This window comes from Diadema antillarum, unplaced genomic scaffold (assembly GCF_040938485.1).
Source record: "Diadema antillarum isolate AM-2024a unplaced genomic scaffold, OU_Dant_1.0 scf00000049, whole genome shotgun sequence".
Taxonomy (NCBI): Eukaryota; Metazoa; Echinodermata; class Echinoidea; order Diadematoida; family Diadematidae; genus Diadema; species Diadema antillarum.
Genome location: NW_027270938.1, coordinates 2,276,594 through 2,303,238, shown reverse-complemented (window position 1 = coordinate 2,303,238; position 26,645 = coordinate 2,276,594). Strand labels below are relative to the sequence as shown.

Genomic DNA, 26,645 nt, shown 5'->3' with positions numbered 1-26,645 from the left:
TTCTTTCGTCGTTTGGTAAAAGACTGGTGTATTTAGTGCATTCCTTATTTCTTGTTTTGCTCCGCAAGTGATAAAGTGAACGCAGATAGCAAGATTGCAGCTCCTCGCACTACTACATTGTACTTATTAGTAATATTCGAGTGGCAAAACTCTTGTGATCCATGCCAGCTCACAGGCGATGAGCGTACACAGTTCAACGCCTGCAGTCCACAACGCATGCGCATTATTAATCTTCAAGCTACTTTGATGTATTTAGCGTGGAGGAGCGATCATGCAGTTTACAACACACGTACGCCGCCGCGTCGCGCCGCCGCTACAATAGTAATTTATTCAATTCAATGACGAGCTAGCCCGCGTGTGTGTACTGAACCTTTAGCTAACATTATGGAACGCAACGACTATTACTATTAGGCGGCTTCGCGTGTTTACTCCATCTACAGAAAACAAGTATATAACTCAAGATTGACTTTTTGTCAACCTTAACTGTTGTTCTACTGGATTCTGATCGAAGATATGGCTGCGGTTGATCTTCAAGCTGTGATTCTCGATGCCATTGACTCTTTGCGAAAGCGCAAAGCTCGACCCGACTTGGAGCGAATTTGTCACATGGTGGAGCGTAAAAATGGCATTCGCAGCATGGACGTGATTCGGGAGTTGAATCAAATGGTGGACGCGGAAACCGTCATCAAAGTCGATTACAAAGGTAACACCAGCTACAGAAATGCCGCCAAATGGTGCAGAAGTCGCCTTAGTGGATCTCAGCTCAATTCTAGCGATGCCACGCGAGCTATTCTTGCTGCGATCGAGAAACTAACGGCAAAAGACGAGTCTACTCGCTCGGGACAGGCCCAAAGTCTTCCTCAGCCTCGCAAAGCTGACCGCGCGCCTGAAGAGGGTGGAGCGACTTTGGAGGAGATCGAGAAGTTTTTCGTTGATGAGGACCCCGACACAAAATTCACCCACAGCTATCTGCAGGAGGCCATCAAACGAGAAGTCGGTGTAGGAAGTCTTCTTATGTCTCAGAATGGCAATTACTTGCTGGCCAAATTGTCATCAAGAGATAAAATCGAGAACCACGTCCCAAAAGCGAAACGAGGTCGCCCACCCTTGAAACGAAAGGTTGGTATGAAAAGTTGACTCTTAGATGTGCTCTCATCTTGGGAGAGTATGTTAACTGCAAATGCGCATGCTGTGCGCGGAACTGTAGTGGTATAGCCGTCTTTAGATTTTTATTAATTTTTTTTTTGCACTACATTACCATTCTCATGGCATATGATGATAAAATAGTATATTTATTGCCTTTTGGGAAGGGTTCTTTGTCCTAAACTTTACATATGAACGCGCCTCCTTGTTTGATCAACCGGAAAAGGCATAGATCTCCTCAAGATTCGCTTCTCACTATCGTCAGCAATTAAAGAAATAGATATTATCCATTTTGAATAACACATGATACATTCAGAATATCATTATAAGACAATAAAATTTAATGTGTGTCACCCGGCCCCATCTACATTTAGCCTAGGGCCTACATCTTATTGTTTCAATAGTAATTAACGAATATTGTAAAGTCTGATTTCTACCAACACGGGCTTTGCTCTCTAACATGAGGAGCAGCCACATCTGTACGTATTATGTCAACATTATTTCTCTTGCCCTTTCGTTGTTCGTATGACGTCACAATTTGTGAAGGGAGACACGATGTGAGCTTCCCGAATGAGATGAAGGAAACTATCGGGGAACAATGTGTATAGTCGAGCGTTTGGCAGTAACACGAGTTACCATTTCGGGTTTTCTCAAATCCGCATGGCGTTTGCGCTGGTGCATGGCCGGAAATAAAATGAAAGTCTATTTGGCTGATGTAAAGGTGATTGAAGATAGAGATTATTGACATTTGAATTGAACCTGAAATCCTGTCATTTCATTTTGAACTGTTAGCGATATTTTATTGCATGTCGGTCAGCCATAACGTCCGTTGTTCCCTAATCTGCCGCGACATGAATGCGGGGTGAATCCTTGATTCGCTATACACTTCTTGGTTGAGGTGACAACAAGGCGCGCTGCGCGGGAAGCAATGGTGCATATCAAACCATGCTAAAAGCGCTTTGCTGTTTTTTTGTTTTTTTTTGTTAGGACTATACACGCTTTACACACAATGTCTCGTCTTCTCAAACTTGTGTGACTTACAACAACAACAGCAGCAAAAGTGGATTTTAGAATTCAGGTCTGCTGGATAATCAAACCAGCAAGAAAGATTAACCACAATTCGTGTTTTCACCGCAAATTGCGGACATTGCAAGAACTAAGATGGCGGTAATACTGTATTACGCACATGATATGCGCGCTCCAAACACAACTGATTTCCTAATATCATTGTGATTTAGCGATGTAAATACTGGGATCTAGTCAACTCGTTGCTGTCATTTTACCCCGACCGCCTCTCACCTTTTTTTTTTTAGGTTGCCAGAGTGAATGCCTATTAGAAGTTTTCTCCATGCGTCCAACCATTTTTTGCGGCCACACGACACACCCACTCCTGCACACGCACACGCACTTCCGCGTGGTCAGGCTAGTTAAAGTGTAAGCTTGCTTCTCAAAAAGGCTTATCCTTGGTACTTGTACACAATAAAACGGAAGTAAATGATTTAAAGGCGCATGGTGTAGGTGATATTGTTTCGTTGTGGTTGCTCTATTCTTGCGTGACGCATTAGAGACACGTAGCTGAGATATATCCCCACATTGCTATTGTGTTATAATGGACAGAAAAAAGTAAGTCGTAGGAGGATAGTATATTGTTCAATACAAGAAGAAAATTTACATTGAATTCAATGAGTAAATACGTAGTCGCAAGTCTTGTTTGTTTGTTTGTTTGTATGTGTGTGTGTATTTTGGGAAGCAGATTCTAGAATGACGTAACAATCAGTTATGATTTGAAACCGAGGCCTTTATCATTAACGATCGACTGTATAATTTATCAGAGCGTTTCCCACAAACAGCAAATATTATGGAAAGAAAGATACGAGTGACCTCGCATTTTTTTTTTTTTAATTCAGCCTCCGTGTGAAAATAAAAATGTTTTAATTAGTGATGAACGTGATGGCAAATACCACCATTAATAGACGCCGTTGATTATATTAGTTATAACGAATGAGAGTTGGTTTGAAAATAAGATAATAGTAATCATGATTGGTCAGATGATTTATGGTAATAAAACATGATTTATGCGCTAAGTAAATACCCATGCAGCACGTGATACTAACTCTGTTGTAATAATGACGCATGCAATAAAACAGCATGCAGGCATGTAATAAACGTGTTCCACGGGAATCTGGAAACTAAAGTATGCATGTATCTATATGGTGCTTTAGAAAGTATAAAGTCCCAGGTCAATTCGCAAAAAAAAACGACGCAAATGCGAGTTTTTAACGCGTAGAGGGAGCTGAAAACCTCGGTGTTAGTGGAGGAAAAAACACCAAACGAAACTAGCAAACAAAGAAACCTTGTGACCCCATATCTATTCCGTGATAGCAGATTCGTCTGCCCGCGCGCCATACACTGTAATCGATGGAGATTTGGGCCTATTTCCCTTCCGCACAGATCGAAGTTTGTCGCACATTATTATCCCACTCCAGCCACGATCGAACACTCGGTATATGTACATACAACAATAACGCGCCTGCTTCGCTCACGAGCGAGTCGGAGCTTTTCGATGACGTCATCAACCATTACGCGCTGGCGTTCACAAATCCTAGACACGTTCTACGAGTATTTCATCTTTTTCCCCCCTTCTCTTCTACCGAGACACGTTATGAACACAAGAGAAACGCGCACTCTATATGAATGGCGGCTTGCCCGCGCTTTCTATGATGCCAAGATATCAATGTGAAGTACTGGTATGCAAAAATCGAGAGCAAGGAAGAAAAACAAAGTCACACCGAACACCCAGTATTGCAATAATTTCGCTCAAGATTTTGTCGAGACGATTAGTATAAACCCATATCACGAGTTACTGTCGCATTCCTCAATTCAACTCACATGTTAATATTACAAGGACGGTATTTTTATACCACTTCCAGTTCCATAATAAAAAAAAGAGGATATATTGAGTGTTGTGCCTTTTTAGAGAGCTATCTAACGCAATACGCTATTCTCTTTGCGTTTCTCCGTCTGTCGGTAGCGCCTTTCGAATAACGATGTACGTGTATCATTCGTGCTATACAGGCAAGCAAACTTATTGTGTGTATAGTTTTAACGATGAGCGAAGCCATTATGATAGAAGGCACGCAGAATGAAATGGCGTCATTGGGCCTAAACGGTCATTTCGCCCAACGATAATTCAGGGTGCGCCCGGGGATTTTATTTTGTGCTTCTCTGCGTATGGAAGAATGGTTTATAAGTAGCCTTAACATACGAACCATTTTGTTCACGGTGAGCTTTCTTTTCTTTACTGTGCAATTACACATGCACAGGAAAACCAGTAGCAGAAATAGCTAACGAACGAAGCGAATACAAATGTAACTAAATGACCGCGTAAAAACGCCCAGAGAATGGGTTTAGAGCGTATATTTGCGAACTGTGTAAAGAGAAGGATGATTATTTCCATTCTTCCTTTCAGATGAAGTGTAAATATTTGATTTGTTGCTCCATGTTTTACAGTCATACGAAAAGATGCGGAATACTCGGCCACATGTCGCCACAAAACGCACTGATTAGCAGACGATCATTCAAAGTGGTAAATTAAGCCCCGTCTTAAAGGTTTATTCTCGATTAGCAAAGACACCGTGAATGAAATTAAGTTTCACTTCAATGCAATACTAAGTTTTGCTAAGTTATCTACGTAGCATGAAATGGAAACAACGAATATAATCATATCAGAGTTAGAGAGTAACTAATGTATATGTGCATGGAATATCAGTGATGATCATGGTGCACATAATTTAGATTGCCAAATAGACGCAAATAGATGATCCTTATCAAAAAGATTACGTCCGATTTTATGACGGATTTTGATAAATGCGTAGTGAGTTAGCATCCATTGCGAATGAAATCCCAAACCAGCTTTTCATTTTTTTAACCTTCGTCATGGATGATGAGAGTGAAAAGTAGGAAAGTAATATAGCAATTTTTATTATGTAAATTAGTGAGTTTCGTAACTGTATACTCCTTATTCAAAGAGCACTCGTAGTGTATGAAACTCTGTTACATTTTTTCTTGTCGCAGACCAGTTTATTTTCCCCCTACAAATTAGAAGATAAAAAGCGCTTCTGTCTAAGTCTATACGATTTTCATAATTTTACATCATGTAGTAAATAAATTGACAACTCCATGCATGGATTTGTTGAATGTATTGTGGTCCTTTAGAAGAGAAGCCAATACTCTAAAAACCCATTAACCAATTACAGTGCATGCGAAAGCCGCGGTCACACTGGCAAAAGATAGAGATCTCAAAGATCTTCGCGATCTTTTGCCAGTGTGACCGCGGATAAAGATGATGACATAGGAGGCTTACGTGGTTAAAGCCCCCGTTCACTATGCCGTTCTCGCTACGATTTGACAATTTTCTCAGATCGGGAAGGATCGGGTAAAACCTGAGCCGATCTGGACACAGTACGATGTAAGAACGCTCTAAGAACGCTGCAGTTACGACTACCACGTGCTTGCCACGCTCTTACTACGATGATCGGGATTGAGACATTACAGTTTCTGCCGCTGCAGTTACGCTTTAGAACGATGTAGCTATCGCTGTCAGCGCGATGTTGCCGATGTTATCCGATCGATACACGCTGTTTTACGCTCTGAACGATCTATACGATCTTATCATGCTGTTACCCCGTCCAGAGAGCTGAAAAGTGCCCGATGTGCCCTGATGTACCCCGATTCGACTGTCGATCCTCAGTCAGTCAACTTATTAGCATGCAGAACCAAAGAAATATACTCTGGACCTCGAAGAGGCTCCTCAACTCACTGTTCTTTTGCAGCAATGCATTGTCAATCAAAGACGTGCTGATCTTTCCAAGGTTTTTTCTTGATGTCCTTGCTTTTATAGTCCGTCTTCCTCCATTTGTAGATGATTTCATATTCTTCAAAATTCTATACTATGTCCTGTTCTTTCTCCTCTGTTAGCATCTCGTGCAGTCTCTCTGACTTTCTTCGCCTTTTGGGTAGCTGCTTCACTGCTTTCTTCTCTTCTTTTTCTTCATCTCTTCTTGTTCTTCTTCGAAAATTTGATGTCCTTCTTCTTCATATTCTGCCTCGACAGGTGCAGCGACAATGTCCTCCTCCTCAACAGTTTTGCCTCTCGATCTGTGTGATCTTCTTCTGGCAGACATTTTGGCTGTGATTTTTCTGGCGTATCGGCTGCGTCCCTTTTAGAGCGGCGAGAGAGGAGGACGTGCGTAATTGAGTCTGGGAAGGCGTAGGAACAGCGTATACTGCGGAAACAGCGTAACTAAAGCGGGAATGAAGCGTACTGAGAGCGGCGTAGGAACGGGCCTTGATTCTATATACGAGAGTAGAGAACTAGTGAGAGCGGCGTTAAAGCGGGAAGATCGTGTTTTGATCCTGAAGGGAAGAGCGGCGCAGCAGCGGGACCACGTCGGTGTGTAACTTTACTTCCCGTCCATTGCATTACCGCTTGCTTAACAAGTTCACCTGTGTAGAATTTATGCTTTCTTTTGTTCTGCTTCCTTGAACCCCTACTCATGCATTCCATGGCAAAGCTGTCATGCATGTCATCATCCTTTCTCATTGTGATTTGTAACTAAATTTTGAAGACATGCTTTTTAATTCCTTATCCCAATCACTGTAAAGTCTGAAACTCTGAACCGAGTGACCGATTTATAGTTTTTCAAATGTAAAAGTCATTCGGAAGTTTTAAGCAGAGACGCAAGTTTGAAATCGCACTGGCATCACTGTTTCGTATGAGCGAAAGCGCCATCAAGGATGAAAATCAATGATCGTGTGCACAACGCATCTGAGTTTTGTTGAAGGGTAGAATATATGCGATAAGAAATATAACCTATTATAGGGATTGTGTGCAATTTTAGAATGGGAAAAGATGATTTTCGTGATTACGCTATAAAGATAAGAACAGCTTGAAATATGAAGCTTGGACTTAATTTCACAACGACCGATGTCAGTCGTCTATATATCCAAACATCTTTCTGTATGCTTTTTCTTTGCGATATACAATTGACAAATAAACGAGACAGCCTTGCTGTGATGAACGATGAATAAAAAAAAAATGATACCCTAATTTGATGCCATCTGACTTGATTTGGACTTCATACGGAACTACAGTGTTAATAACAAGCTTTCGCGCTGTTGTGTAACGTAGGTGTAAGCAGAATGATAATCGTTCATTAAACATGGTTGGTGATTGTATGAAAAATAAAAGACCTCGAAAAATTTCAGAATTTTATTGTTGCGCACAGTCGATTGGGATGCCTTCTCGTCTCATGCAATCACTGTTCTGCTCTGAGAACATGGTGCTTAATTTACCTTTTTTATTCCAGAGCTCACCGATCTCGACCATCGACTGAGGATTGAACTTAACCCTCTCAGAACCAAGCAGATGTTCGCCAGTATTTCTATCCCCTGTTATAAAACCCGTGACATTATTTCTGGACTTATACCTTGTCGATTTCGTGGCGAGGTAGTGACATTTTAGCTAGATTTTTTAATGATCTTTGTTCGTGATGTTTGACCTTTGACTACTGTCATTTCAGGCGATGTCGATTTATTTCTACCCATCTTATTACTCAGTGTACCACCAGTGAACATTCCTTGCTGAAGTTAGGGCTCGAGAACGATATTTTTACCAAGACTGCAGTGACCTTTAACCTTGACTTATTACCTTTGACCAGTACCATGTTCATGCATTCATTTATTTATATTGAATATTTATAATCAATATATTCTCCATGTCCGACTTACATTGTCACTGAATATTTTCTGCAGCTGATGTAACGATATGAAATTCCTTTGTTTTCCAAAAAAAAAGTACAGTGACTTTTGAGCGTGACTTATGACCTTTCGTCCCTATTATATCATTAATTTGAATGTAAATCTATTTGTATATGGACAAGTCCAAGCTATTTTGCACCAGTAACGCGTGGGACATCACAAGAAGATTTAGCCCTATATTGCACTGTTAAGATTGAAACTTCATATGTTGGCCTGCTTTTGATATAGCTAGTAGGTATCTTCATTCAAAACAATAGAAATAATGAGAATCACGCGTTCAGTATTTAATTTATGCAAATTTATTCTCCAGTAACGCGTGGGACCAGAAAGATTGTCCTTTTTCTTCTTTTACTTTTTATCTCAATTATTGTGAAAATACTTGGTAGACTATTTTATACAAAATCATTACAAACATCTTTTCTACAACAATAACTGTACCTGAAACAAAATATTTAAGAAAAAAAATCATGAAACTGTTTTCTCTCAAGGTCAATTATAGAAAGATATGTATAGTAACGCGTGGGACAAGTAACGCGTGGGACACTTTTGTCACTATGAATATTGTGATGTGAATTGCACATTTACTCAGAGAAACTTTAATATGTGGTACTAATTATCTAAATAGATGTATTTCTAATAAATTCTTGCAAATTTCAATGATTTAGACCCACCAGAACAATAGATATAATAAAAAATATGAAATGCCTGTGTTATCCTTTATTTTTTGACATTTGACTTTGAATGTGACCTTGAAAATAGCATGTAATGATCTTCTGTGAATTATTTACCCAAAGTGGAACTTTTCACCAAAGTTCAAGTCAGAATTCAGAAAATTACAAAAAATCCCTCAATAATGTACACATTTCCCATAGAAGACTAAGATTCAGTACACTTCCACTGACTTGTACACAAATCGTCCCACGCGTTACTAAATTTAATTAAAAATTGCAAGTATGAGATTTATCAGACTAACTTTTTATCTCTTGGATATGATTAGGTCCATTGTGAATTGGGTCTTTTGAAAGTTTCAAGTCAATTAAATCATTAACTTTTATGCAAATGAGAAATAATGACCTAAAAAAGTAACGCGTGGGACATGCTAATTTTGGCCCATCCCTCATTTGCATATTTAATCAGTTGAGAATCTGAAAATCACAGTCATGATAACTTGTTATTCAGACTTAATAGACTCACCATACTTATTTTCATAAAAACGTTTAAAAATTAAAAGATGTATTTTAAAATGCAGAATTTTTGAATGTCCCACGCGTTACTCTAAATTTTGATTTATGCAGATTGATTAATTCATTGCTGGTTATGCGGAAGGATTTTTACTTTTTCTTTTTGAAATTCATGTATTTTAACTTCTTAGCTTTAAAATGATTCCAAGTTTATGCAGATTGACCCATTTTGAATTTTCAGTCTTGTGTGATCAAATAGCTTGGACTTGCCCATATAGATGACGTTACAATAAGAAAATGCAATTTTTAGCCAAACAGAGGGAATTTGTCCAAACTAATCAGTGCAGCGCACCTACTGCTATACGCCCGTATATAGCGCACGCGGAACAGGTGCACTGAATACCAAGAAAATCCAGTCAGAGCATAGAGCTACGCCATGGTCAGATGTTACCATGGCATTATGAGATGTAGGAAGGACAGACGGTCGGACGGCCGACCCGAAAACAGAATCCGGCACCCTCAGGGTCGAAGACATATAAAAAGAAGTGAATGCCTACTATTAAGGCTGTAGGCCCAAAATGGTTGGGACAGAAATAAGAGTAGCACTTCTTTAGCACTCGTGAATATGACAAATTAAATCAAAGCTATATATAAATACGTACGGATGAGAATACTATGAATATTCTAAATGTTTAAAAAATAATGATATTTAACCCTTTCAGAAGATATCAAAATTCGTATGTCCAAGCAATATTCTACTTTTAGACCTGAATGGCGTATAATTTTCATTTTTCTTTTTACACCCTATAGGAAAAAGGAATATGATGAGTGAACCAGAGCTGAACAAGAATGGATTGATGATGTATATGTTTTCATTACGTTTATCACTATCATCATCTTATCATTATACCCAGTATTTTTACCCCCACCATGATTACATGGTTATTTCAGTGTAAAGTAGGGTTCAACGAGCGATGTTCGTTATTCCGAAGGTTTGTTTATCCGAAAATGACATATGGATTGGTGATATAAATGGGGTGGTTATTCCGGAGGTTCGTTAATCGGAAAATGAAAGAAGGGTCGCTAATATTTTGAAGGTTAATTCGTTATCCGATAATGAGGTACGGTTCTTTATTCTGAAGGATCGGCAATCCAAAAATAAGATAAGGGTCGTTATTCCAAAGTTCCATTATTCCGAAGGTTCGTTCTTCCAAAGGCTCGTTCTTCCGCGAAGGTTCGTCAATCCGAAAATTAAATGTAATGTTCATTATGAATAATCTTTGGCGAAATTGTAGGTGGGGATCACCGTTTCTGGGGAGAAGTTAGGAGGATGGGAAGGGGCTGATCTAGCAGGACCAGGGAGCACACATGATCCTTTTTAAGGGAGTGTCCCGCACACGGATGTGTGATTTTTTTTTTCTCCAATGCCTTTGAGTGGCCTCTTATAATACTTGTTTCTTTGTCATGCATGGCCCATCCTCATGATGTACAAGAGGGGAAGGGTAAAGCATACGATGGAGGAGGAGGAGAAAATACTTCCTTATTTCAGCAATAATTTCACAATTACAAATTACACTTCTGTTCATGTTGGTAAATACATACACCTATGTATATCGTTTGTGCTTGTGTTTTACGTGTATGCGTTTATGTGTGTGTATGTTTATGGGGGTGTGCTTGTTTCATTTCTTAATATCCTATCATTTTTATTAGATATAGATATAATATATTAACGTGTTCTGTCACTAAATGAAGTTTATTTCAGTTTTGAAATTGCGAACCTCTTATTTCATTTCCGGATTAACAAACCTTCGGAATAACGAACGTAATTTCATTTTCGGAATTACTAACCTTCGGAATAAGCATAACAAACCTAATTATATCTCATTTTCGGACTAACGAACCTTCGGAATAAAAAACCTTAGAAATTACGAATTGTAACCAGATTAAAGTTTTATCATTATTATTATTCAAATAAAAAATTAGCTTTCAAAAGAGGTGAATGAAATTCCGTTGCAGGTGAGATTTGAATTATGACTTTAAAGGGGATGGCTGTACGTAACTGATCGGTGGGAATCAGTGGAAATGCTATAGGGGATGGTTGTTCCAATCCTTGTGGGATTCATTTAAGAGTACATTATATATCTATTGTTGTGTTAAAATTATTCTTAACGATCGCCCCGTCACTGGATACAGGCATGCTATCCTGGAAACATTAAACTGCACATTACTTGAATATGAGACCATTCTGAAGCAAATAATTTTCACACAACAATAGATATATCGTCGGTTGAGAATGATAAAGGCGTTAAGTTGCCACAAAACCCATAGTGTTCGAGACAACTTAAAGCCCTTCTCATTCTCAACAGACGATATAATGTACTCTTAATGAATCCCACAAGGATTGGGACAGTCATCCCCCAGCATTCCCACTGATTCCCACTTATCAGTTATACTAACCATCCCCTTTAAGTAATTTCAGGTTCCATCTTAAAGAACGATATAGCCGCAGTCCAACACTTATCATTAACACTAAAGATAGAGCCGATCTACAAAATGCTAATATCATGCAATGTGATCAGTACCATTGTTGTTTTGTTTTGTGCAGTCTTTTGTAAATGTTTGTATTTTCTCCATATTCTGTACAAACTTTTTCTCATTATGTGTGCTTATTTTTACCTTGTTCTTTCATTATTGTGCAGGGTTAATACTGTTAAATGGTGCGCAAGGACTAGCTTGCACAACAGCCACGGATTCAGCAAGTTCCTTCTATCACCTCGTTGAACGAAATTGAAATGAATTGACAAGAAATGAAATTAGAATTGCTCTACCTGTCTAACTAGTGATTGAAATTGTAAGACATTATTGTATCCTTCTAATGTTTAAAGACACGTGAACTTCAAAACGGAAAAAAAAATCCAAGGGGACAAGTAGCTGGTGGATGCCATTGTGTGATTGAGTTCTTGGTACAATTTATATTGGGAGTGCAGGCATTACCGAAGGCTTGTTCTCCGTTTGTTCAAGTGTTCCATTTGATAATGAACCACTTTGGTCCAGCAACATATCCTCCTTGGGGAATTTGGGTGCAACCAGTCATTCATACTAAATATCCATCTAGCTGCAATTAAGTTTGTTATTGTTTATCTCGTCTTTCTTTTGTATCAGAAACTCTTCTGAAACATTCGCTTACCACCCTGCCGGTAACTGTAGCAGACTTCTTAATCTGCAGGTCTGAGTTTCAGGCAAGTGAGTATAGCGTGAAATCATATTGTCCTTTTTCGCTACTAGTATATTGAAGTTGCCTCGCATTCTGTCGAATGTGCTATACTTTGTATACGTAGTGAGCCTTGACTGAATACTGTGGCGCTGAAGAGTCCAAATTCCGCTTGACATGACCCGAAAACCAGAACAACGACGTATACAAGTTGTATATAAGCGTGTATGCTTATTAAAATCAGAACCGGTGGACGGACCCAGGTCCCTGAACGAGAGATTTAGCGGTGACAGGAAAGCTGAGAAGTACGAAGTGAATGATGAAGTATCTGCTCAATTTTCGTCGAGTGTCGGATTAGTTCCGAAGTCGGGTATGGAGTCCTCAGAGTAATTCAGATCATTGCATAAAAACAACTTCAAAGACATTACCTATAACAAAAAGAACAAGAATGTAGAAAGGTAGAATCGTTAAAGCCGTGACAGCGACTTCATTTCCATTATCAGATTGTAGCCATAATCCAGTTGGCACACTCTCCAGAGTATCTGTACGGTGTTGTACATGACTGAAAATCAGGTTGTTGTTTTTTCACAGCCATTGATTCGCAAGTCGTAAATCACATCCCTATATCCCATCTCCTTATTTCGGCTCAATCCTCAGCCTTCATTAAATTCCTTTTAGTACCATCATGCAGGCAAAACACAAAATCTCGTTATCCTGATCACAGCTTAAAGGGGACCCCCATGCAGGCTTAAGAAGACTTGTTTATATGTTTTAGTGTTTTAGATCAATGTCAATAAGCGTTCTACATGACCCTCTTTTTGTGAAAAGAAAAACGAGAAATAATTGATGGCGTCTACGGAAATTATCGGGTGTATATGAACTCCGTGTGCCACTTTATAGACTGTTTATGCGTTTTAATGCTGCGCGTACATTCAATGTTTATCAATTTTGAAATATCTTGTCCACAGAATCAACTTTTGTACTGTGCAAGGGAGTTTTTGCTTCAGAATGGAAGCGCTGTACAGGACAGAGAGTAGCAGCCGTGCTCCTACAACTACACTGTCTCATCTCTTAGCGCTCTCCGACGACGACGGAGGCGAAACAATGGAAATATGATCTCGACATTCTATGAATAAACGATGGAATATAGTATATTTGCTCTACTCTCCTATAGCGAAGGATTCTTTTTACACGTTATGTCCATACATTCTTTCTTTTCTTTTTTTTTTTTTGGGGGGGGGGGTCAAATTTTTCACTAATCAATGCATTTGGTTAATTACTTATTCATGTGTTCCACATTGTTTTTGCGGAGCAGAAGCGAGGCATCGGCGTCATATTTCGTCGTCGTTGTTGTCGGCGTCATCGGCGCTGTCAACAAAGTAGTGTGCTCTCTCTAACTTTCCACAGCTTTGACCTATGACCACCAAACTCACACCACAGCTACATAACCTAAAAATGCCGGTCATTTTCGCACATAGGTGAAGTTGGACAAGTTCAAAGGTCAAAAGGTCAATGAATTTGCCCTGATATGCAATCTACTCACAGGTTTGTCGTGTACTCCCAATGACTTTCCATAGATTTAAGGCATGACTACCAAACTCACACCACAGGTGCCGGTATAGATGCCAACCAGGTGTGAATATGGGTGAAGTCCAACATGGTCAAAGTTCAAAACGACAATGAACTTTCCTTGATAAGCACTATACTCACAGCATCGTGGTATTTATGTACTCTCAATAACTTCCACAGATTTGAGCTATGGCCACCGAACTCACACCAAATTAAGATGTCGGTCAAGGCCGAATATGAGTAGATTCGATGAGTAAGTTCAAAGGTCAAATGGTCAATGGTCGGTGAACTTTAAATGGTCAGCAATATACACATAGTGCTGTGGTCTTTTCTCAATAACTTTCCACAGCCAGAGGTAGGACTGCATAACCTAAAGATGCCGGTCTGATCAAGTTCGAATATGGGTGCATTCCAACAAAACTAAGTTCAAAGGTCAAAATAAACAATGAACTTTACCGGATAAGCACTTTACACATAGTGTGGTGTACTTTCAATAACTTTCCACATCTTTGAGCTATGACCACCTAATTCATACCACAGGTAGGCCTACATCATCTATAGAATATCAGTGAATTCCGATAAAAGGTCAAAAGGTCACTGAACTTATAAGGACTCTACTCACAGTATTGTGGTGTACTCTCAATTTCCACATCGTTGAGCTATAACGAATGAAAAATTCACACTACAGGTACATCACCGAAAGATCATGCTGGTCGTAAGTACGAATATTGGTGAATGATTGTCAATGATAACAAGGTCAAAGGTCAAATTGTCACTGAACTTTCCCTGATAAGCACCATCCTTTGTTGTGTGCTCATAACTTTCCGCAGCTTTGAGATATGACCACAAAACTCACACCACCGGTACATCATCTCAAGATGCATGGTCAGGCTCAAATATTGGTGAAGTCGGGCAAGGTCAAATGTAGAAAGGTCAATGAGCTTTCATTGAAAAACACTATAGAAATGCGATATGCAGGCGAGACATCACTTGGCGTTTGCCTTGTTAGCCAAGTTGTACAGTGAAAAGCGGATTGTGTGAAGAATCTTGGAGATATATAAAAATTGTGTTTCTATAAAGAAGTAGTAAAGCAAGTGTGATGCCGTAGTTATGCAATCGTCGTAAGAGACACCGCTCAAGAAATAAAGGTCGACAGTCCTTACTTCAAAAGTTACGTGATTTCCCTCAATACCTCAAGGATAGGCCTAAGTTGAATTCATTCAGCCTCTTTGAAAATAACTTCTTTGGAAGCGTGTGTATAGGTTGGATTCCTCCAGACAAAAACATTTTCCTCTCACTTCACTGTAATTCACAAAAACCATACACTTTTTCAGTGTATGAGACGATTATACTTATTGCTTATAGAGACAAAAAGTAAGTTGACAGGATCTCACCCAGGGGCCACGGAACGTTTTTCAATGTGTGGCGGTTGTGGGCGGGATGAGAACAGGGGCAAGGCTCAATGGTGCCCCCAACACACACACACCTTTTCGGTTGGGGACGGAACCTTTGGAAAGTGTGGATATTATGTTTTTTTCCGCTATTATTTTACCGAACCCCCCCCCCCCCCCCCCCCCCCAAAAAAAAAAAAAAAGAATGGGGGGGGGGGGGAGGGGCGTTGAGGGCTCAACCTTCTTCACGTATAAATCGTTACCAAACAAAAACATTCTTTTCGTGTACGCCCGGCCTGTTTTCTGTCAATCTATATCTATATATCTATTGATCTATTTATACATTTATCTGTCTATGTTTCTCTGCATTATGATATTATCATACAGCGTCTCAAAAAGACACACGGACCCGACTTCGAGCAGGAACCGCTGGTGAAAACGCCGCCGTCTGATCTAAACTGCGATTACTGCTCACTTCCCTCAAGCTGTAACAAGTCAGGAAAGAGAGAAGAACTGCTCGTCTGCAAAGATTGCGGTCTGAAAGGTGGGTGTCTTCCCTATATAGAGATTCGTTGAACAATTCAGTCACTATTATTTATTTGTCTGCTTGGCTTCTGTTTTCCATTCCTCGGTGTGCGCTTGGTAAGACAGAAGCGCCGACATGGTAGCGGTGCATTCAGTTCAATTCCATTTTATATAATTATATATATATATATATATATATGGTTATATATATAATACATATGTATATATATATGTATATATATATATATATATATATATATATATATATATATACTTGTCATTGTTACCGGTGCATTTTTTTAAATGTGAGCTCAAATTGTAGCATTTTTTTTTTCATTGTAAGCAAACAAAATACATGTGTATATACCTATACTCACAATAGTTGTGATGGTAATTGATCAATATCGAAATTACAGTTCAGGTTGTGCAAATATTAGAGGACCAGTATGACCGCGAAAGGGTGCTACATAAAAGTAAGCTTGTGTGGCTGCAAGTCACAAATAATTGGCGGTTATGACAAACAAAACAAAACAAAATAAAACAAAGCAAAACAAATGACGAAGAGAAAATTAAAAGTTTAAACCAGATCGAATAATAACATCAAATAAGGAGAATGATATATGGCCTATATACGGTATACATAAACACACACACACACACACACACACACACACACACACACACACACACAAACCAAAGATGAACCACAATTGTGACCTTATAGTTTTCATTTACTTTCAGAATTGGACATGGTTATTGTTTATTTACGTGCTTTGGTGTTAGCGAGAATGTTTTTGCATTAGAACTATACTGGTATTTGTATTAGCTTATCATCAACCATGTGAGTAGATGGTAACATGCAATATAGGGCCTACTCGTATGTTGCATGGTTGATATGAATAACACCAGAGACTGAGATCAAAGTATGCGCTAGCAAATTAAATAGGAATGATAGTATGTCATACTTCGAAAGCATGATACGAGTACGAATGTCATAACATCAGAAGTTTGTGTGTATAGGCTCGTGGTAGGTGAGGAATCATTATCGTGCGAGTTTTTCCTACATGCACTATGTACAATATCGGTTCCTTCGTAAAAGTGAATACACGTGGTAGACGTCGCTTTCCATAATGATAGCTACTGATAAAGCTTCCGGCAAGAATAGATGACTTAAATTTTAGACCATGTGGGCCTATGAAACCAATTTAACATTAAACAAATATGAATTGACAAATCGGGGTTCTTGGAGAAAGATCAATTTCATGTTGCATGGGCCCAATTTGCAAAAATGTAATGTACTTCACAAGAGTTGCAGTTTCCAATACATGTATTTACAGTTACAAACTTGTCATTAGGCGACGACCAATCAGCCAACATCATTGATATTTGTCGCCGATGATTAATGCACCCCCTTCAATATCTACACACGTCTTTAACAAATCAGCTCCAGTTTTTCTTTTTTATAAAAATTTCCAATTTGTAATCGCAGCTTGAAGATGGACATGGCAGTTGAAGATATAGTGTAAATCAGTGTCTCGGTACAAGATCACAGTGAATGAAGAAATTGAAAATGACACAGCAAGGCTTTCTGAAGTTTATTTCAATTTAATATTATCATAAAAACACCATGATGACGTCATGACCTATTATCATAAAAACACCATGATGAAGTCATGACCTGGAAGTTAATTGAGTTCGATATGCCGCGCCTGTGTGTATTTGTATATCAATTAATGAGGATGATTAATTAAATCTCATGTAATTTTCTCTGATATTAATGTTTTAATTACCTTTCAGTTCATCCGTCGTGCATGAAGTATTCCAAGGAACTTGCCGAGCGATCACGACTATCGCCGTGGCAGTGTATCGATTGCAAGACGTGTCACGTGTGTAAAGAAGCAGGAGACGCAGTAAGAATGCAAACTCAAATTTCCATTAAATTGATACATTAATTAAATTTACAATGAAATGAGTAGTCGATGCAAATGTCTCTTTGAATATCTAATTCTATGATGTTGCTTCCGGAATTGAAAGTGACTGTATGTAAGTATAGTAACATAAATTTTCCCTTCACAGTCTTTGATAGTTTACTTAGTTTAGTTTTACGTAGGATTATGTTTCCATGAAAATATTTGTCTTAAGCATTTATGCTCTTTAGGATATGCAAAAGGATCCAACAATATCAAAACATTTTAAAACTCCCCACAATATTCGAAAATAAGCCAAAATACGTGGCAATGCCACTATCATTAAAGTTTGAATGGCTTTCGTGAGCAGTGGTCTCATGGAATGATTTCTATAAGACTTTGTCCATGACCAAGAAAAATGGTTTCTGGTGTGTATCCATGGAAATGTGATCTGATTTTCATAACTTGCAGGAGGTGTTCGAAAAAATAGAGATGGCACGCCGGACCGCGTCATTGTTGATTTTCCAATGATATCGGAATATTCGTACCAGTGAGGTACCTTGTTCGTATGTATCATGAAGGTGTTTACCGCCATTAATTTCACTATGGGAAAAACATCTCTCTTTATACAACAGTTGAATAATGAAGAGTTTCCCCTCAATGATGCCATACAGCATGTGTCTTTAGCTTCCTAAAGGGTATAGATTTATCAATAATGTGAAAATAGAATATATCACATCATTACCACGTGAGGTTTTGGGGCAAACACAGAGAAAAAAGGATATACTTACAGATCTATCTTCCCATGTGAATATAGTGGATTGATAGTGACTTAAGGATTACGGTTCGATATTCGAGGTTCGAACGCCTGAAAATTAAGTAATGTTCGTTGACTTGGGTCACAGGTCGTTTCTCGAGGTCGATAGCCTTGAAAACGAAGTAAGATTCGTTATTCCGAAGGTTTGTTCGTCCGAAAAAGAAGTTAGTTTTGTTAATCTGAACCCTACTTCACTTTCGGACTATCGAAACTTAACTAACCTTATTTCATTTTTGGATTAGCAAACCTTCAGAATGACGAGCCTGGGATTTCATTTTCGGACTAACAAATCTTCGAAATGACGCCATAAATGTTCGAATTATTGAACCCCATTTCATTTTCGGACTAACGAAGATCTTGGTATATAGGCTTACGGAAATTGTGAGATTCGGAATAACGCACCTTTGGCCTTGGGAATAACGAATATCACCCCTGACTTGAACCAAGGAGGTACTAGGCGAGCTCACCTATACAGTACCTCCTTGCTTGAACCAGCCTTTCACGTAGAACTTAAGAGATTTGTGGTTACAACTTCTACAATGTATATCATACTTCTTGTTTGCATGTGTACTTTTCAAGGATACTCTACTTTTCTGTGATTCCTGCGACAAGGGATACCACATGGCGTGCCATACTCCGACTGTTGAAGAGAAACCGCACGGTAAGAGAATCCAATCTATTCTTGCTTTGGATTGAACAGGAAAACTGCGGCAGACAGTCCGCGTGTAGTATACTGCCATGACAATATTCATGAAGGCAGAAGCGGGTGGCTTGATATAATGACCTCGAAGAATTATCGAATCACAGTAATTCAGAATTTGGCCGATCATGTTTTTAGTAATTAGGGAATCGCATAGTCGTACACAAATATACGTTTTTGTACGAGTTGAGATTACGCAGTTTAATTACAACAGTCAGTGACTAATGAGAATACTGAAGAGATCGAGCTATACTGTGTGTAGATTCGTATAGTTTCTATACTATGGATAACGCGCCCGGCTAAGGTGAGTGGAGCATATAACTGTAATATCACGACTCGACATGCTTTATAAGCCGTTAATTGCAACTATTAGGCCTATTCAGTGAGAAGTTACAAAACTGTAGGCCTCCATGGCATGGCATCTTATGTGGTGAATTCGTAGGAACCCGTGAGCGTTCATCCTTCGGACTTTTGTCACTTGTAGTTTGTAATCTTGGCCGTGATGGCAGCTCTGGCTGTATGACAAAATGACTACTAGTCATAGGCGCCGGAAGTGGGGGGGCAGGGGGGGCGGCCGCCCCCCCAATCCAAAAAGTGGGGGGGCAAAACGCATTTTTGCCCCCCCAAAAAGCCCCCCCCCCCAAAAAAAAAAAATAATGATAATAATAAAAATAAATGAATAAACAAAGAAAATAAAATAAACATGTATATATTATGACTAAAAGGGAAAAAATATGGCTACAAACGGCAGATTTGGGACTGTAAAATGTCAAAATTTTCAAGCTCGCTCGCTTCGCTCGCTCGCATTGAATCGTTATGCCACTCTCCTAACGTTGCTGCCAGTAATTGCCAGCAGTTGCGCCCGATGCCCCCCCCCTTAATTTCCAAAGCGAAAGATATAGCTACAAACGGGAGTTTTGGGACTGTAACATGTCAAAATTTTCAAGCTCGCTCGCTTCGCTCGCTCGCATTGAATCGTTATGCCACTCTCCTAACGTTGCTGCCAGTAATTGCCAGCAGTTGCGCCCGATGCCCCCCCCCTTAATTTCCAAAGCGAAAGATATAGCTACAAACGGGAGTTTTGGGACTGTAACATGTCAAAATTTTCAAGCTCGCTCGCTTCGCTCGCTCGCATTGAATCGTTATGCCATTCTCCTAATGTTGCTGCCAGTAATTGCCAGCAGTTGCGCCCGATGCGCCGCCCCATTAATTTCCAAAGTGAAAGATATAGCTACAAACCCCAGTTTTGGAACTGTAGAATATCAAAATTTCAAGCTCGCTCGCTTCGCTCGCTCGCATTTTATTGTTATGCCATTCACTTTATGTTGCTGACAGTATATAATTTGTCGATCGTTTCACACCGTCATTCCATAATCCATATAAGGAAAACTTACAATGTTCCTCAATGACTGCGTTGTTGAATGTATCACATTCCGTAATGTATTGTAGTCCCATTATTGCTCACGCACACACGCACAAGCATACAGATCGTCAAAATTACGTCATGTTTCGACCCACCGTACGCCACTTTACACACACACACACACACATATATATATATATATATATATATATATATATATATATATATATATAATAGATGTGTGTGCGTGTGTGTGTGTGTGTGTATGTGTGTGTGTGTGTGTGTGTGTGTGTGCATGTGTATATTGTGTAACATATGCATGGTCTAATCTTGAGCCCCCTCCAATGTTTGCCCCCCCAATCCAAAACTGCTTCCGGCGCGCCTGCTACTAGTAATATATCAGCCACGGAAGTCATTTACGCAACGATGGGTAAATGTCTCGTTTTCATCGTTTGCAGGGACTTGGGTGTGTGAGCCTTGCGCCAGCGAAGACATGGAGGTCAAAAGTACAAGTACAGGTGAGAAAACTGCCAAAGGAATTCTTGAACCATGAGCATGCTAGCATGACAAATTTCTCTCGTCTGTATCTAAGCGCACGTTGTAGTGCGCTTCTTCTTTGGTCTGTATGTTTATGTTGTGTATAATTTGCGTGAGCGAGTAATTTAGTTACGGCCTCTCCTCGTAGTGTTTTCCCCTGGGATTATTTGTGTGACATGGGCGTGATATTCTGGAGGAGCAATTAACAGATCCTCTATTCATTTTGTGATCAAATGGAAGCGATAACATTAGATGAAATCCTGTTGTATGCAGTATTACTCTCGAAGAAGTTATAATCAAATAAATGAACCTTTACGAATAATGTGCTGTCTACAGCATCATGGTTATTGTGATCAGTTTTCATTTTAAGAACTGGAAGTTAGAAATAAGCTGAATTAATTAGTACGAAATACTGGCAGAGACTCCAACTCTCCCGTTTTCGACGGGAGATCTCCCGCCGAAAACCCATTTTTGCAAAATCTCCCGTTCTCCCGCTGGAGATTTGATTTCTCCCGCCCTGGCTCTGTGTCTCCCGGTGGAAAGGATTTCGTACTTATTGCTATCGTATGTTGAAAAAATAAGCCTTAGATAGCACAGAGAACATCTAGAACCCTAGGAACTTCGTGCTTTGCACACATCAACTTGGACTCTCCCGTTTGCTTGGGGTTTCGGGCGGGAGAATCTCCAGATCAGCAGGTGCTTGGGGTTGGAGTCTCTGTACTGGTAATTTCTCTGATCTCAGTTTTCAATGAAATTGCATTGATTTCATTAGCTCATTTCAGATAAATATATCTGTACGGATTCTTTATTCATTCAGTTCGACCTATGCACGCCATTTTGCAAAGTTTGTTCCAAATTTCTTATTCATGGGACCCTAAACTCTTTCGTGTTGATCATTCGATTTATGTATCGGTAGACTTAGTTAGACTTAAGTGTGTGTGTTATGTGTGTGTGTGTGTGTGTGTGTGTGTGTGTGTATGTGTTTCTTTTATGGTTGTACTCCATTGTTCAACCAGCCACGATGAAGTATCGATATAAAATTAATTCAACTCGACTCGATTCTCGTGTTTTTAATTGCAAACGTGGAAGTAGGCTATGTGTTCCATATACTGTAGACCTTCGTGGAAATTGATTGAATTGTTGTGATTTATTGACTGAAAATAGCAGCCCAGAGGCTGAAATACATTCAATTTACAATAAAAGCTTAAAATTTACAATGCTTCACAATTAACTACATGAATTTATACATACGTCCGTCTAAACCAACTAGCAGTGGCGGATCCAGAGGGGGGGGGGGGGGGGGCAACCGGCGCACGCCCCCCCCCCCCTTTATTTTCCGTTAAAAACTCCAATCATCTCTCTATCATTTCTATTGCCAGTTTAAGGAACAGTATAATTTTTCAGCGATTTAGAGGCTTTGGTTATCCTGCCAGTGAAATGAACAATGGTTTACAATGTACCCCAAAAATAGGGCTCAAATGAAACAGCAGGTTTTTATTCTACCTTGGGAAAAACTGACAAGAAAAGATAAAAATCTACAATGATAATAATAATAAAAAAACATACATCGAACCATAGAAATGCGGTTCTATGACTTGATGGCATAAAGTATCGGTTACAGCTCGTTATTCCGAAGGTTCGTTATTCCGAAGGCTCTTCAGTCCGAAGATTCGTTATTCCGAAGGTTTGTTATTCCGAATTTCATTTTCGGATCAACAAATCTTCGGAATAACGAACCTTCGGAATAACGCCACAAATGTTCGGATTAAAGAACCTTTTTTTTTCATTTTCGGATTAACAAACCACTAGGTATAGGGAATTTGTGTGTTTCGGAATAACGAACCTTCGGAATAACGAACAGCACCCAAAGTATCGTGCCCTTATTTCTCATTTATGCTGCATCATGTTACAGATGGAGATGGCTCACTTGTCTCATCAGCATCGAGCACCGACGGCTCGCCTAGCTACAAACCGACCAAGGAGCACGGGGAAGACGCACTACTACAAAACAAGTAAGATGACCCGTCGAGGTTTGTTGTCTGAACACGCCGAGGGCCTGGAATTCTGTCAATGCGCGCAAAAGTCAAACAGATTTGAGTCGAGTTGCAGGGCCTCTTATTGATTTCGTCAATAAAACGTGCAATCTTATCGTGTGATTTACACTCATTATAAGTGACCTCATCACTTTCGTACGATAGCCGTATTTACTTTTGCCTAGAATTGTTTTACAAATATAATGTTTGAGAGCTAAAGAGGGTGTAATATTTATTTCAAAAATGTGACTGAACAGTACGGAGTGACGTCAGTTATTTCATGATGAACCTATCATGAACAGAATTCTCAGAGCATACCCTGATCAGCGAAGGTGTATTTTGAGCCTCGATATGAACTACACACTTCATTAATATCGTGATTTGATATCAACTTACTGCACCATTTACTATATCAAGATATAATTTGTCTCTCCCGTTGTTATGCAACAGACCCAATTCAACATCGGGTCAGGTATCTCCAGACGTGGCTACACCGAACCTGTCGATGCCAGCCAACCTCCCCGAGCAGTCGGCCCAGAGCCGAACTAGCAGTCCGACCAAAGACAGCCTCTCCACACACCCGTCCACATGGTCTCTGGAGGATGTTGTCAGTTACTTCAAGCAGAGGGGTTATGTAGAGCAGGCGGCTTCATTTAAAGATCAGGTATAGAACTTTGGGATGTGGCTGGAGCATTCTTAATCATTCATTATCCGTATAGTGGTTAAGTAACATTGCAGTGCGTCGCCAGTTTGACAAACACTTGCATGACTTGTGAGTGTTTCTCAATTTTGTATGGCCAACGTCGACAAGTTGCCTTAATTAACATGAAAGTGACAACCGAAAGTGCAGCGTTGAGCATTAAGGTATTGATAGTTTCGCTGATTAAGTTTGAACCACCTCTCCAAAGTGATTATATAGAAATGTGAATAAGTTTTATAACACTTTCAGAAAAAGTTCTTTTGACATTTCATCCTTTGTAATACACCTGTCTTACAGAGACCAACGTTGTTGAGTTTTCTTATTCCCAGTGAAAGTGATATTTAAAAACGCTTGTGTATGGAAGTACCAGTGTTATAATAATTCTTCCCGTGATTTATTGCCAGTGTTCTTTATCACAATCACTCTTCCAAGCGTTTTGATTAAGGTGTAATAAAAAAGAAGGATGCCCTAATGGTGTTTAAAAAAACAAAAATAAAAATAAAAAAAACCCTCTTTGGGCAGTTTGCGATAACGTCATGAACCGAATCCTGATGTGTTTAATCTTTCAGGAAATTGATGGCAATGCACTCCTGCTTCTCCGAAGATCCGATGTGCTGACAGGACTATCATTCAAGCTAGGCCCCGCCCTCAAGATATACAAACAGGTCAGCGAGTTGCAACTTCATTACGCAAAGAAGTCTGCCTTCGACACGCCCACCACGCCGTCGCCCTCGCTCAACTCTGTGGAAACGACGTCCAGTAAAAAGCGGCGCACTGATTTCAGCAACTCTGTAACCATGGCTCCTGGTCACACTGAGCTCCTCGCCAACTGAATTAGGGACGGAGATAATCTCCACTCGCAGAAATAATAGATCCGCGCTCTCCATCATACGACAACTACGGAGAGCAAGCGCGTCTCGCTTTTCAAAAGGATAAGCCCGCCAGTTTACGGCAGCAACGCCATCGGAAAGAGGACGTTGTTGGAGCGCCGACGCTCATCATGAACATGTTCCTTTTAGGCAATAACTTAGGAACGATAGCGACAAACTATTTTTCCCTGCATGAAGTGAAACTGTTGCAAGAGACAGCCACTGTATTTTATGAAATTAGATCTATGTATCTGCATTTCATTAAGACGGACTATCCGCCACTTCCATCGCCCAGTCATCACTAAAACCGTGGGATAATTTACCACGAGCCACCTCCGTGCAGTAACAGAAGCAAAATATCTTTCGGGTTATACTTTTCTTCTTTCAAATCTGACATCGCTCTTACTTAGGGGAACGTGGGGCAGGATGGGCCACATTTCACTAAATGTGCTTTATTTCAAATACTACGTCACAAACTACCACATGAAACAGGATTTACAAAGATTGTGTAAGGCAACACTATCACGCGTAATAATATCATCTTAATTGCCTACTTTTATTTGACGTAATAGCCATCTCAAAAAAGCCAAATCATGTCCCATCCTGCCCCACATACGTGGGGCGCACGATGGGACAAACAATGAAGACGCATACAATTGTATTCCCGTGTTCCACTTGAAACGGTCGCTCTTTCTTTTGTAATTCCGGACCATTCTGAAACTGAAAAAAAGAATAAAACATATACATTAACCACATCAAATATGATGGGGCAGGATGGGACACCGCCCATCCTGGCCCGAAGTGGATGTTCCATCCTGCTCCATGCACACACACACTACACTTCTAAGCTCTACACAATACATGCAATGACATACAGTCTGCCTACATTTTGTTAAATAAACTTGATGTATATACTATAAAAACCACATGATATCAACGTTCTACCTTTCTTCATATTATGCCAGGGATACTATACATTCCTTAACTGCAGAAATTCTGCCGTCATCGATATCAATTTTTTGCCAATTTGTCCACCAAAGCTCAAGAGAATCTCAGCTTCATAGAGCGTAAAGATGGCTTCCTGACAGCGTGCTTTTTATCAGTGCAGATTATAGTGCCCTCTGATGCTTTATATTTAGATAGTTATCGCATTGTCCCATCCTGCCCCGGTGTCCCATCTTGCCACACGTTCCCCTACTCGGAATAATTTCATATCAAGGGTGTCCATTTCTGCTAAGAACATAGCCCAGTTTTTTCCAGTCGTTTATGCAGGAGTTTGCGGTTACAGGGAGGGAGCGTGAATGTGCTTCTTCCTCACCTCAGATCACGGGGACAGATTGTTTGACTGAGAAGAAATTTGTATGATTTCAATCAAAACGATTTAAATCATACCCATGTCACGAGGGAAGCATGTATTAACATAATTGATATTAAGTGAGTGATCCATTCCATGATTTGAGATGAATTTTGTTATGTAGATTTGCGGGCCTTGCCTACCCTTCCAATCAAGAGGTGAAAGAAGCGCATGATGTTTACGATATAATAACATTTTTCAATATCTCTGCTGGACTTGGTCCCCTCCCCCACCCCCATCTGAGGTTGGATGAAGGTTGATAGCTTGGCAACTGTTACTGAAGATATGTAAAGTTATCGAAATCATTACAGAATTCGTTCAGATCTAATAAACGTTTGGTAATGCCTCAGTTTTTAGATATTGTTTACATCGTTATCGAACTGTTGCTTCCGTCAAAGACGTAGAACTACTATGTGATAGATAACCTGTAATACCTTGTATCACTTCCACACAACTCAGTTATTTCTCATTTGAAGAGAAAAATGGAGCATTCTTATGATTACAGAAACAATGTTTCTCCTTGTAT

The 26,645-nt window shown here is 39.7% G+C and overlaps 1 protein-coding gene across 1 annotated transcript; it reads left to right on the top strand.

Moving 5' to 3' along the window:
* Positions 1-401: 401 nt before the first annotated feature.
* LOC139715498 (histone acetyltransferase KAT6A-like) lies at positions 402-25,088 on the top strand. Its single transcript, XM_071627069.1, has 8 exons — positions 402-1,119; positions 15,702-15,858; positions 17,637-17,749; positions 19,143-19,224; positions 21,085-21,144; positions 23,076-23,175; positions 23,647-23,860; positions 24,466-25,088. The coding sequence occupies exons 1-8, from the start codon at positions 514-516 to the stop codon at positions 24,727-24,729; spliced, it is 1,596 nt and encodes a 531-aa protein (XP_071483170.1). The 5' UTR covers positions 402-513; the 3' UTR covers positions 24,730-25,088.
* The last annotated feature ends 1,557 nt before the right edge of the window (positions 25,089-26,645 follow it).